Source organism: Paramisgurnus dabryanus, chromosome 21 (assembly GCF_030506205.2).
Source record: "Paramisgurnus dabryanus chromosome 21, PD_genome_1.1, whole genome shotgun sequence".
NCBI classification, from domain to species: domain Eukaryota; kingdom Metazoa; phylum Chordata; class Actinopteri; order Cypriniformes; family Cobitidae; genus Paramisgurnus; species Paramisgurnus dabryanus.
In genome coordinates this window covers 18,344,686-18,359,159 of record NC_133357.1, presented here as the reverse complement: position 1 = coordinate 18,359,159, position 14,474 = coordinate 18,344,686, and the positions used below count along the sequence as shown (strand labels likewise).

General features: G+C 34.8%; 1 protein-coding gene across 2 annotated transcripts in view; it reads right to left on the bottom strand.

Annotated features, from left to right (window-relative positions):
- Positions 1 to 5,691: 5,691 nt before the first annotated feature.
- Positions 5,692 to 14,474, bottom strand: part of tafa1a (TAFA chemokine like family member 1a) — a 52,784-nt gene continuing 44,001 nt past the window's right edge. The window contains exons 3-6 of one of the 2 annotated variants that reach the window (XM_065286693.2): positions 14,197 to 14,337; positions 8,530 to 8,654; positions 7,133 to 7,205; positions 5,692 to 6,793 (exon numbers count right to left, since the gene is read on the bottom strand). In XM_065286693.2, coding sequence (XP_065142765.1) covers positions 7,179 to 7,205; positions 8,530 to 8,654; positions 14,197 to 14,337 — 293 coding nt within the window. In that variant the 3' untranslated portion in view covers positions 5,692 to 6,793; positions 7,133 to 7,178. The remainder of the gene's footprint in view (positions 6,794 to 7,132; positions 7,206 to 8,529; positions 8,655 to 14,196; positions 14,338 to 14,474) is intronic. The other variant, XM_065286694.1, reaches the window with a different exon arrangement.

The window sequence follows — 14,474 nt, the reverse complement described above, 5'->3', positions numbered from 1 at the left end:
CAGCTATAGCCTCTGAGCTAGTATTCAAGTAAAATATCATGATTTACTCACCCTCATGCAATTCAAGATACATACAGTACTGTGCAAAAGTCTTCGGCCACCACTACCAGAGTTGTTGTTTTAGAAGTTTTAATGTCCATCCATATTTATTTTTCAATCTATTTTATTAAGATACAGAAAATACAGGAAATATGTACAAAAAAATAAAAATAATACATTTTCAGGATTAAATGTCTTCTTTAGGCCTCATCTGTGTTTAATGTGACCTCTCTTGGCACTGAACACATCTTGAGTGTTTTTGAGCAGAATGAAGTAAAAAAACTAATTTCTTTAAAATTAGAAATTAGGATTTAATTTTATTTAGGTTTAAGAGATCCTGCACTATTGCTCAAGTCAAGTGGAAGGGGAGTTTACCCTAAAAACTTGACACATCAGTTTACATTTTTATACAGTTTTTAATATTATATACACATTTCCTTTATTTCCTGAATTCTATTAAAGAGCCTGAGAAATAATTATATATGATCACTATAACATTGCAAAAACAACAAATCTAATTATGGCATTGTGGCCTAAGACTTTTGCACAGTACTGTATGTCCATCATATTTCAGACAAACACATTTAGAGTTATTTTATTAATTGTGCTCTTTCAAGCTTTATAATAGGAGAAAACAGGGATTAGGGAACAACTTCTGACTCTAAAACCCCCCAAAGTGCATTCATTCTTCACAGAGGTAATCCACACGGCTCCATGGGGTAAATAAAGGTCTTTTGCGGGGAAATGATGCGATTTTGTACGAAAAATATCTATATTTCAAACTAGGGTGACCAGATGAGATTGGCTGAAATTCGGGACAGGCGGATCTTCCACTAATAGTTAAATTTATTTATTTTATTTAATAATAAAAGATAATACATTTCAAACTGAACCAATCATATTAATATAAGTACATATGCATATAAATAAATTGATATAATACGTATAGAAGTATTTTATACTTGATCCAATAGTTCATCCAATAATAGTTTCTTTATTTTATTTAATAATAAAAGATAATGAATTTCAAACTGAATTTACTGAACCAATCATATTTTTATTAATATAAGTACATATGCATATACATTTATATAATACATATAGAAGTGTTTTTTTGAACACAGTGCCTCGCCCTCGACCAATCTGACTCCTTCACGCACCTTTCGTTTTCTTAATCTACTCTATAAAACAAAAATGGGACAAAAGGTCCTCTTGTCTTTGTGCATATGAATTAGATAAATTAATAGAAACAATACAACTTTAAATTCACACTTGAGCTAAAGCGTACCGAGGTTGTGTAGGTTCGACGTCAGCATATTTCACTGAGGTTTTAACTGCTGCCAGCACTCCCGTGCCTTATCAGTGCATATCTTAATGCGCGCCTTCAGTATATAAAAAAACAAACAAGATGCTCAGTTATCAGACAATAACAAGATTTTGCTTCAGTATTATTTTCGGGACAATTAGAGCAGGATTCGGGACAGCAGTTTAGAATTCAGGACTGTCCCGAATTTTTCAGGACGTCTGGTCACCCTAATAAACTGTAATAACTAGCTTCCGGTAATAAATACCATCTTGGAGAGCGTTGTTTGACATTGGTATGTTGTGCAGTGACTCTTGTGAATTGCCTGAGTTTCTTGATGCCCTTGTTACCGGAATCTAGTTATTATAGTTTATAAAGTTTAAAATATATTTCTTACAAAATCTCATAGATTGCCTGCAGAAGACCTTTATTAACCCATTGGAGCCGTGTGGATTACTTCTGTTAAGGATGGATGCACTTTTTTGGGCTTCAACGTCAAAAGTTATTTCCCGTTCCCTGTTTTCCTCCATTATGAGCAAAAAACTCAATGTGTTTGTCTGAAAGATGAAGGACATACGTATTTCAGATCGGGTAAAAAAAAATCATGGGGTAAACTTGTTATTTGGCTGCGTATCCCTTTAATTTCTTTATACACACATTGGGCAGGCACTTTAACTTACAGTGGATTTATGATATACATGTGTTTCCTGGACCTTTGCGTATATATGCATTTATCAGTTGAGCTACATGCGCTGGTGTTATTTTTGTTGTATGCTGTAGCATAGTTCTGTTACATTAGAGGCTAATGTAACTAATGGAAGGATGACATTTAATGTTTTTAGAAAATCAATACACATTTGTGTCCCTTATATTTTAGTCATGCTGTTTTATAAAAGCAACAGGAAAGTCAAGGCTGTGCCCTGTTGTGAATCGCTGGTCAAGAGGTTGCTTTAAGTGCCTAACAACGCCCTTCAGCGTCACTATGTTCACAATATGGCACAGTCTCGAGTGCCTTATTGCTTAAATAACCATAGCAGACATTTGAAGTAATTCTGTGTGATCTGAATGAGTGTGTGATTATGTCCAGGCTAACTGCCTCTACGTGTTGGCCTTTTTCCTATTCTCTTTTCCATTGCAAAATGTTTTTCTCATAACAGCACCATTCTTAAACGTGCTTCAATTGGAAACAGCGCTTATTTTCTTTGAATTATTCAGCGCAGCACCCAATAATCATATTGTAAGGAGTCAAAGCCAGTGTTTCAGTAGATATTGTGATAGATTATTGCATGCACATCTTCACACATGCTGAAAGCTCCCTGACTCTGTGCTTTGGTTATTAATAATTTTGATTGAAAGCAAGGTTGGTTGAGAAGCTCCGGATGTCAGTTTGAATTAGAATCAAAGAAAATGTGTTTTACCGTGAAAACAGCAGGTCTGATCAGAGGAGCTCAATGGAGAGTTGTTCAAATTGATCAATTGATGTTGCGAAGGAGATGGTAAAAACTTTTTATGAACATTACAACTATTCTTTTGGGAAAAGTACATTGACGCATTTGGCAGATGCATTTATTCAAATATTCGGTGCATTGAGGCTTTACATCAATAATTAAACCCACAACCTTGGCGTTGTTAGCTACAGCAAATTACTTGATGACATTGAAACTTGCGGTACAGATAGAGAGCCTCACAGGAGCATTTCAGACGTCCTAGACACAGAAACCTCTCTCAAAGCAAATATCAAAGCAGTGATCTCTAGCATTGAGGAGGACATCGCCGCTTTTATCCTTAAAGCTTCAGCGATTTCATTCTATGCGAGACAGCTTTGAATCTTTAATAGCCTCATTTAATGGACTCTAAATAGCTTAGCAAGCAACCGTCAGAAATCAACACATTTGCTATAGAAAACTTACAATGCATATCAGGTCATAAATGGGAAAAAGACACTATAGTATAGACACATACTGGGAAAACATAAATATACAGGAGGACACAACTAACAAGTATATGGTAGCCCACTTAAAATGACATACATATTGTACAGTATTGTTATACTACATTTTTAAATAGCATTTTTCTCATTATTTTCTAATTATTATTCATGAGGCTTTATGACCTCCTTTTTGAGAGATTGCACTGAATGTGTACTTTTAAATATTAATTTATCACAGTGGAAGTTCATTTAATATTAACTAGTAAAGGCAAAAAGGGCATTAAAAATAAGAAACATTAAATATGTCAGTGTTCCATATGAATAGTTTAGATGCAAAAGCCTCTAAGTGCATCTAACATGCTTTCTTGTAAATTAGCATTTTTATCAGGCTTTATGTTTAGGTTCAGTAATTTCACTTTAATGGCAATGAAAAGGTTATTGGTCAGTATATAATTGCAATGAATAATTTTTATAAATGTGACATTAGATATTTCATTGCCATTTAACACATTTGACTGTCTTTTGCTGCAAAACCCTCTAAGTACATAAAAAGTCTACACTTGTAAATAAGTCTTCATTCACTCGTCACTGTCTTTACTGAATTCAGCAAATATGAAGTGAAAGTATTTGATATGTGCCAAGAACATTCGTCAATATCATTATCTTATTTTTGACGGAGGTGCCGTTTAGCGGCTTTTGCATCTGAGTACGCTCTTCACACATTTCAGAAATTAAATTGTAAATTTGCTTGTTTAAATTATGCTAAATGAAGTCCAGGCCAACCATAGAAATGTCACATTTCATTTGCATACCTTCTTTAATGACTTTACACCTATAAAATTAAATCAGCTCATGTCCGTTCCTGATTTGATGTAAATGTGAGCCTCCACTGTAAAAAATTTAAGTTGAATTAACTTAAAAGTTACCTGGTTGCCTTAAAATTTTCAAATTAAAAATGTTACTTGACACATAATTTTTACTGAATACCCTGTAAAAAATTTCTGTAGAAATTACAGTATTACTGGGTATTACTGGCAACTAGCTGCCAGTAACTTATGTAGATTTTACATTAATGTTATTTACTGGCAACAGTTTGTTTAAAGTTAAATGAACATGAAACATTTTCAGTCTTTATCTTCTACAGTAAGTTACTGGCAACCAGCTGCAAAATTACAGCTAATTTTTTAAGTGTAGTACACTAAAAAAAGAAAACTTTTGGACATCGGTTGCACATAATTAAATTAGGTTTTCTTAAAATGAATTACGTACTGTAGAATCAACATTTTTCTTTTAAGAAAAATCATTTTAAGAAAACTTAATCATGTGCAACCAGAGATTTTTTTCAGTGCAACTTACTGTTTTAAGTTGAACCAACATTTTTTTTACAGTATGCATGTGAAGTTTTTGTTCTAATTTACTGGTTTCTACACAAAATCATCCTATAACATTCTGTGAAAATATAACCTTGATTGTGGTCGTCAAAACCATTATATTTGGGTCGGACAAGACCCACCCACTTTTAAGACCAATGATATTGAACCCACTTGCTTTATCTCTAATTTAGCGCATTTGTGTTCACTTGTCAGACTGCCGTCAGTCAAATACATTCCACTAGAGGAATCTAATTCTGTTTTATCTACAGCCTTGACTTTCACACTGCTGCTTCCGTAAATCCATTCCACTTGGCACATTTAGAGTCAATTTCATTTAACTCCATTGCATGTTTTCACTACTTTCGCATGTTGCGTTTCTGTGACACAAGTACCATACAAGAAAATGGCATCTACACACATTTCTTTGTCCTCTGACATCCATGACCTTGATATATATTGACTGAGTAAAGTCATCAAAGATTGAAATCAATAAGTAAAATCCAACTTTGATGCTCATAATCTGACCATAGATTACGAGACTTTAGCCCGGATTTCACAGGCATGGTCAAAAATATTGTGTGTTTCTAAAATAAATCTGCCTGAAGGATAAAATGCTGATATATGCTTAAGATTTCTGTATATTCATTTTCCCACTCTGAAACCCTGGTGTCATCTATTTGAAATTCCTCTAATGCTTCAGTGAAGGTGAGGGTTAAAGTTCATCCTCCGCCGGCCTGCGTGAAGGACTGTAAATGTAGTGATCTGTATTCACTCAGCCTGTAGTTAGAGCTCCTCTCTGCATGCTGACAACTCTTATGATCTGGGCTCCCTGCTTAAAATGCTGGAGCTACATATTCAGAGTGAGTATGTGTGCTCTGGCCCTCTGCTGCTTGAGTGGAGAGGACTTTTTATGAATATAAACGACAGGAAAATGTCCCAGCGGGTGTCAGAATTTCTACTGAATGTCCTTCAGTGCTGTCTGTATGCCCAAACCTCCATAGATGCATCACCAGACCACTGTTTTCCCAGTTTAAACCAGTTGTTCAGGAGACCCAATATACATGATCTTAATAGGTCTTTATCAATTTAATGAACAATGGGAAATGAATTTGATTTAGGATATTTAAATGTCATGGTATTTTATATGTGCATGCCCCAGCATATTTCAATCAGGCTTCATTAACTTCAGTAATAGATCCACAGTGCTTAAATGTAAATGTAAATGTTAAATATTACTATTACCAAAGCGATGGTCTATTAGTTTTTCATTAGACGTTCATTTTCATAACACTTCAGTTAAGCCCTGATTGCTCAATTTGTCAAAATATAACAAAAGCCACACACAATACAAAACAAATGGGAATATGTAAATAAGCCTCTTGAGTATTTTCTCATTCATTGCTTTTCACACTCTTTGCAAACACAACAATCAAATGCAATTTTCACATAATGCTCACCTGTTTTGAATTCGTTTTATTTTTTTAAAACATTTCTTTCACCTAATTTCACAGCTTTCCACACTGTAATCATGCCGAAGACTCATTTGGTTTTTTATTATTACATCATATCAATTCACTCTCAAGTCTCTTACTGTGAGAAAGAAACAAAGAGACATCCATGGAAGAAGGACTGGACAGGATCAGTAATTCCAAGTTCAGGCGACCGTTAGCTTTTTTAATACAGCTGATGTGCCAAGTGTCCTTAGTTGATGAGCATCAATCAACCCCACTTAAAAATCATCCTGTTTGCCATCCACATAAATGGAAAGTTGATATTATTACATACAGCAGGAGAAGTCATTTGTTCGGTCCCTTTTGGAGACCGGAGAGCATCCAAGGATCTTACAGTTGAAGATTATTTCAAGCTAAGTAAAGCTGGTTTGAGTGCACTCCACACAAAGGGATACGAGTTTAATTATCCAAAACTCACAGGGCAAAACAAATATTTGACGGTTGTCAAACAAAAACAATATAATGAACCAGCAGTGTTCACCACCCCAAGAGGTTTTCTCAGAAAGTCTTGTGTCCATGTTTGTCAGAATAAGAGACGGATGGACTTTTGAGCAGAGGACCTCTTCATATCATGTCATATGAGACTGTTGCTTTAGAGGTTGAATAACTTCATTCAGCAAGTCATCTTGAATGTTTCCTAAAAAATGAAAGATGGATGATTCATTAGAAAAAAAATTCATATACTTTAAGCATTAACATATTATAAGCACTGTAGTTGGATCACTTCAATTGGTAACACAATTTATTCAACTTTCACTTAAACAGGTTGAAAAAAAATGCATTTTTTAGGTGTTGCCAATTGAAGTAATTTTTAAGTTAATTCAACTTTTCACTTTTTGCAGTGTATAATAAAGAAATAATTACTTTGCAGCTATTTTTCATGTTTGAACAGGGCTTACACTTTTCATAGTCAGAAAAGTCTCATTCACATGATCACACAATGTCAAACCAGGTGAGAAAAAATGTAATCACAAACCTTTGTTAAAATCCTCCAACATGAGCTTTGCAGTGAACCTTTCATGCTACAAGGATGGGTATGGGTGCGTATTCTGGTCAAAAATAAAGGAAGAAAAATCACATTTGTGTTTTACAGTTTACAATTTTTTGCTTTTTGTCACTAATAAAAACATTATAGTGTAGAAACATTCAAACCATGCAGGCCTGTTGCAAAGACGATCATTAGGATGCAGTACCCTCCCTAATCGGATGGTAATTTGGGCAAACTCATTATTTAAGACATAGGGCCTCATTTATAAAATGCTGCATAGAAAATGTCCTAAATTTGATCTTACGATCATTTCTCAAAATTCATAAAACCAATGTACGCATAGAAAACGTGTATGCATCACTGTCAGATGTGAAATCTATAAATTATAAATGAGCTTGAAATTGTGCCCAGCTGAACAGTTGCAGATTTCTGCCTTTAAATGATGCATCATTAATGTCATTGACATACAATAGAGCACCTGTCAATGTTTAAATCCTTTTCGAAAAAAATGGCTTATATTTCCAAAAGCAATCTGCAGCAATCGGACATGCAAAATTGCGTATATCTGCTCAGACCCTGAAGAGAGTTTTTATAAAAATGGATGTACTGTACGCGCACCGCCTGATATTTAATGCATTTTGTCACAATGGGCATGCGTTGATCATCTGTGTACACGTAAGAGTCAAATAAAATATATACTCTATTTAATAAATATACTTTGCAAGGCTGTGCGTTCAAACATGCGCGCACGTTTGTGTACACGTAAAACACAGACTATACTGTACTGCCAAAAGTCACTTACACAGCAATAAATATTTGTGGTTTCAACTTAAAAAGGTAAATGTTCGTGCTACTTTGAAATTTTTAATTAAATTTTTTACTAAGTTAACTAATATTTTTATGTTGAATTAAGGAAGTGATTAGCAGGTGCTGTGAGCAAATCACTACACCAAAGTAGCAGTGCTTCGCCTTCTGAGAATATAGTTCCCAGTATGTACGATTAAAAGATGGTCATATGTGTTTTATATGACCTTGTTATTTGTACACGCTAAACAAATAACAACATATAAATAGGAAAATATTGGCGTTATTTTATGCTAGCTGAAGCCATTTACTTCCATCTCTTTGTGCTAAGCTAGGCTAGAGGTGAGTGCGTCACACAGTGTAACGGCACACACTGAGATGAAAAAGGTATGTATGGATTTATCTTACTCTGGGGGGTGAATAAATACAGTCCCAAAAAGTCAGCGTGTTCCTTTAAGTCCAAATTTAAACACAAACACTTACTTTTTAAGTTGAACCAACAAATCTTTTTTTACAGGGTACAGTTGACCAACTTGTAAAAAGCAACACGACATATAAATTTTAGGTGTCCTTCATCTCACCCTGGTGGTTTTGATCTTGTTCCCGGAGTAGCACATCCAGCCGGAGTTGTCTGGTAAAGTCTTGCACTCTTCTCCCTCCAGACACGGCTCCATCTCGCACCACCACTTCCCAATCACTATAGAGGCTGCCAGAAGAACATAATTAGGTTAGACATTCAACGACCAATACCGCAACTGGTTTTAAAATAGGGTAATCTTCCATTCTCCATCACCCACCACTCCTTGGGCACCTAGCAAATACTGGTTTACATGTCTAATGCTGTTGAATAGCCTCAGTGGATGTCTGCGGTCAGCACTGTTCCAGGGAGTGACGCTTTTAAAGCATTATTCTGAAATGAAATCCCATGTCGATTTATTCACTTAAACCTGTTTTGTCTCAGGGACTCTTAGGGAAATATATCATCTATGTTCTAGGCATCTAATGAAGATCGATCTACTGCCATTACAAACAAAACGATTTAAGCACATGCTTCATTTCGATGGCACACTGTAAAAAAATGCAGCATGACTTTTCGGAAGTTAATTCAACTTACTCTTTCAAGAAGTTGTTCATTTGTTTTTGAGTAATTGGTTTAGTTAAAGTTACAAATATATATGTTGATTTGACAAAAATGCTGCAATTATTTTACAGTGCAGGCATTGTGAGCTTTTTAAAAAGCTATTAATTTTTCCCTGCTTTGCTTAATCATTTCCAAATGGCGCAAAAGCCATTAAAAACAAAAAGCAAGAAGGCGTGATGAGATAGGAAGTAGTTGGTCGAGAGTTTGAGAGCATCTTATCTATGCCTCACTATGATAATGTAAGAATATGATATTGGATACATTAATGCATCCGTGGCCGATCTAGTGAAGCCTTTGTTATCTATCAGCAGACACTAAATATTTAATGTTAGTTTCCAATATAATGTACAGCATGTGTATCACTTATACACTACTAATATTTAGGAAAAGCTTGAGTTTAGAAGCTGGTACTTGAGTGGAGATAAAGGATGTTTCTGTTTGACAAGCAGTTAACAAGAGCCATTATCATAATCTAGGCACTAAACAAACCCTTGTATTGTGTTCGATTTTTGTAACGATTTTGATTAATTGGATTCAATGCAATACATTAAAAATGTACATTATGAAAAACAAGAATTAATTAGGTATGAACTATGAACAGGACCATTTTAGTATCAGTATTTGTCACACTTTACAAACAAATAATATTAAAAAGTATGATTTTTAAAAATGCATTTAACCCAATTTTAACGTGTTTGTTTTAACAAATGTTAAAGATAAACAGTTGTAATGTTTAACATTTAAAATTTTTATTTTTAATGTTTTTTTAGCATGCCTATGTTTAAAATATCCTAAATAAACTAGTTAATATTGCTGTGAAATGAAATGAAGCTTTTCTTTTCCTAAACAGGCTCATCTTTTGTTCCTGAGGCTCATTGTACAAATTCAAGAAATCACTGTTTACATGATGTGCACACATCAAGCATGTGCTTTCTGACCTCTTGCATTTTACACAAATGATGCTTGTTTTGGTGTCATGTTTTGTGGGGCACAACTGGCATCACCTATATTCACCTCTGGATTTTCTGTGGGTCTGAATTCATCTGCTAGTATTTCATATACATTGAAAATAGAAATGATAGCTCGCTTCTACTTTTCTGTGTCTGAGGAAGTCCTTATCAGTCTGAAAATAGTGAGCAAAAGCTCAATTTATTTCCTTTTCAAGGTAGTAAAACACCAACATATCCACAATAAATGTATTTAATTTGTGTCTATATAGTTGTCTTGGAACAAAAAATATGGGTCAAATTGACCTGCGAACAACAAAATCATAAAAAAAAATCATTATTTGTGTTAAAAAACAAATTTCAATCCACATCAGTGTATTCTAACTTTGCATGCATGTTCAGGCCCCTAAATGAGAAAAAGTGGCAAAATGTCTGGAAGAAAAAGATAACTTAAGTAGTATTTCAAATATTTTGTAAATAGAAATGATAGCTCACTTTTACCACCTGTGTCTGTAAAAGTCCTGAAAAGTACTGAAAAGAGTGAGGAGAAGCATTTTACCAGGATAGTAAAACAGTAATATAGTAACAAACACTGAAAACATATATATGCTTTGGAAAAAAAATGTGGGTCAAATTGACTCACGAACATCAAAATCGTTACAAAATTATTTGCGTACACTTCAAAACATATTAGCATATCCTAATTTTGCATGCATGTTCCTGGCCATAAATGAGAAAAAGTCACAAAATTTTAAGAATAAAATCACTGTTTAACTGTTTTTTTCTGACAGCTTAAAAATGTAAATTGGTCAAACTGACCCAGAACATAATACAAGGGTTAAGTCAGATTCATATGGTTGTCTCCCTGAGAATCGGCTAAAAAACATTTTTTTTTTTTTTTAAATGTGTTTGTCTGTGCTTAACTTTTTCTCCATATTCATTCTGTACAGACTTAAATGCAATAGTCAAAACTCTTGCTGAGTTTAACATTACACTGTTTTGAATAAGCGCGGTCATGCATCAGTGGCAAAACGACTTCAGGCAAGAGTTCCTGAGGTTTCTTATTCTTCAAAATGTATACAAGATTTCTCATACATCACATTTTAAGTAATGTCATGTAGTACCTTGGCAGAAATGGAGAGATGTAACATTTAACCTGCTATGCCAAAATAAGAATCTTGATTCTCCTTTATTTTTGTTCTCATGTAGTTTTACATGTCAGATTCAGAGACAGATTTTCATTTTTAACCATTTCTTTCTGCTATAATGTTATATTTACACATCTTTTTTCTGCTGCACAATAAAAATGAAGTAATATGCGATTTCCTTTAAAAAAAAAAAAATATATATATATATCTCATATTTTAAAACTATGGTTTCAATGGCATTTTTGCAAGCCATTTAATTTTTTTTACCAATAGCAAAAAGCATTGTGCACAGATCCACCTATTAAAGATTTTGGAAAACACTAAATGAGCTATAACGGGTTTGTGGATTTCTTTTCGCCTTACGAGTTGTAAAATTGTTTTCCGCAAATCTCTGCCTAAGTCAAAACAGGACTTTACACTTTGTTACCAAATGTTGTGACCTCAGAATGGACAACACATAAGGTATATAGGCTAACTGCAATTTTACGCATACGCTTATTGCATTTACCAAAAATGGAGACTCCCAAATGACTCTGCGGTAGCTAGAGGAGGCACCTTTCATAAACAGAAAAGCAGAAAAATGTATCGAAATTCCTAACAAGTAAAAGTGATGTTTCTGTTTGATGCTGTTGTATTTAAGTGATCCTATTTGAGTCAAGGCCCTGTATGGCTTTTTGCCATATGAGAGAATTATTGCATTATGTTGGTGGCAGTTTATGTTGGCATGTGAAAGCGTCAGTGGTGTGATACATTAAAGGGCCCATATTATGCAAAATCTACTTTCAGAAGTTGTTTGGACATAAACATGTGTTGGCAGTGTGTGAACACATCCATCTTACAATAAAAAAATCACCTACGCCTTTTTTAATCCCCATTAAGCCAAAGCAGTCTCATCAGACATGCTGTTCTCTTGTTAATGTGACATCACACTGATAAAGCTGCCCACAGCCACTGACTGACTGACTTTTTAACCGAAAGCAGTAGCTTGCATTTAAAGGTACACACGTGCCATTTTGGACATGCTATAACAAATGTTTTGTGGGGGATTTTGAGCTTAACTCAACAGCTACATTTTAGACCAACCCTGTATCACCAAATTATGTACCTATAGTCATGTAATTTTGTGAGTGTTTTCCGTGACACAACACATTTTTCCGCCTTTTTGGGTGAACATGTTACGTATTTCTGTTAACGTGTCACTGTCATGTATTTGTTACTCAACTGTTTTTTCCTATTTTCAAACCAATGAGGCTTCGGTTTAGGGTTAGATTTGGTGTTTGCGTTTGGATGTCACTTTAAGTATTGTTTTACTCCTTTTTTCATTATTTTTTTTATATTTTATGATTTTTAAACCATTGTTGCCTGGGGTTAGAGTTGGGTTTGGGTAAGGATGTCATTTTATGTAAATCTAACCTTAAACCGAAGTGACAATGGTAAGAAAATAGGACAAAACAGTTGATTAACAAATACGTGACAGTGACACGTAAACAGAAATATGTGACATGTTCAAGCAAAAAGGCGGAAAAACGTGTCAGTGTCGCGGAAAACACTCACCACATTACGTAACTATAGGTACGTTATTTCGTGATAATGGGTTGACACACCAGAAACTTATCTATATATCTTGTTAAAATTAGCATATATTGGCCCTTTATACAAATATGCAATACAGGTCAAAATTACTCGTAATACCCAGATGAGGGGTGTTTGTTTTTTATGATAACACAATAACACATCTCAAATTTTCACGATTGACCAATCAGGATAAACTGTTCAAGAGAGTCACAAAATAATGTGGTAATAATGTGGCATAACCGCCTTATAAACTTTAATATACTTTCTCAGTTTCAGAGTCTCTTGAGCATCTACACTCCCTTCATATTTTACACAAAGATTTAAAGGGTGCTTTTATTGATAGCCAAAGTCATCACAAAAGACAAAAACAAAAAGGATCTGGGACGTATGTGAAGAATTTTTATGCTGACCTACATTAAAGAATTTTTTTGTCCTTATACCTTAATTATATTGAGGTAAATTTGTTCTTCTGAATGATGGTATGATTAAGATTGCAATCCTAACCAGTTTGAGATGGGGAAAAGGTGAAGTGCTCCTCTGTGAGACGCAGTCAAAGTTAATGATCCTTGATTATCTCGGGGTGCGTTGCGAGTGAGATATTCTCCCAGAAGTGTTAGTTTACAGCCACTCGTTTGTCATAAGGACAGAGCATTAATAATGAAAAGCCCCGAGGATGTGAGCTTTTCTAGGGCAGGGACACTGCAAGAGCGACCCTGAACAGAGCTTGTTCAAACACAACGGATCTTAAAGGAATAGTTTATCCACAAATGAAAGTCCTGTCACTGTTTTATCCCCTTTATGGTATTCCAACACAGGTGGATATTTCTTTGTACAATCTCATTTGTACCTTTTAGTATAATTGGAGCCCAGTGACGTTGGATTTAGGGGTGGGGCTTCATTCATTTTTTTTATTGTACATTTTGTTTGTTATGTGGAGCACAATTGTGCATATTTGAGGAATTATAACACAGCTCACGACATAAATCGATAGTTTATAGTAACCAGGGAGTGTGCAAAAAAGCAAAAGCGCTGTCTTCCAAATCCACTGATGATATATTAAAAGTGTTTGTGTGAAAAACAGGCCATGTTTTTTACATTTTGTTTAACAGCCCCTGTGCGTGTTATGTAGTAAAAGCTGTGAATGACAGAAATGCTTAGTGGTGTGTTTCACAAATAAATAAAAGCATATGAAAAAATAGACATTTTTATTTTTGGGTGAACTTTTCCTGTGTAAAGACACCTTGCTTTTTCAGGTGTCTTTACACACAGATGTGAGCACACACCACCCTTACAGCTGCAGCACAGCTGCATTGAGCTGCTGAAAAAGCATTTGTGCATCTGCCAAGAGCTTGTTTACATATCATACAACAACACACTTAAGATGTATTTTAAGATTTTTTCCACGATTAGGCCACAGTGTCACTTCTCTTTACTTACCATCAACACAAGAGGGTCTATTCCTGGTGGTCCCTGCCACTTTCCCCGGTAAACAGGAGCACTTCACCGTCTGAGATCTCTCCTCAATCTTGTTTTTGTTACAGCACCTGTGCGCCGCAATCACCTCGCATGTCCCTCCTTCTGTCAAAAGATAAATTCATCAGTAACCAAACGAAAACTCGCGTTCGCCACGCGAATCTACATTTACAATCATTACCTCGTGGTTGTCATCCTTTATAGTTTCCTTATATTGCCACATAACTCATAATGTGTTTAAT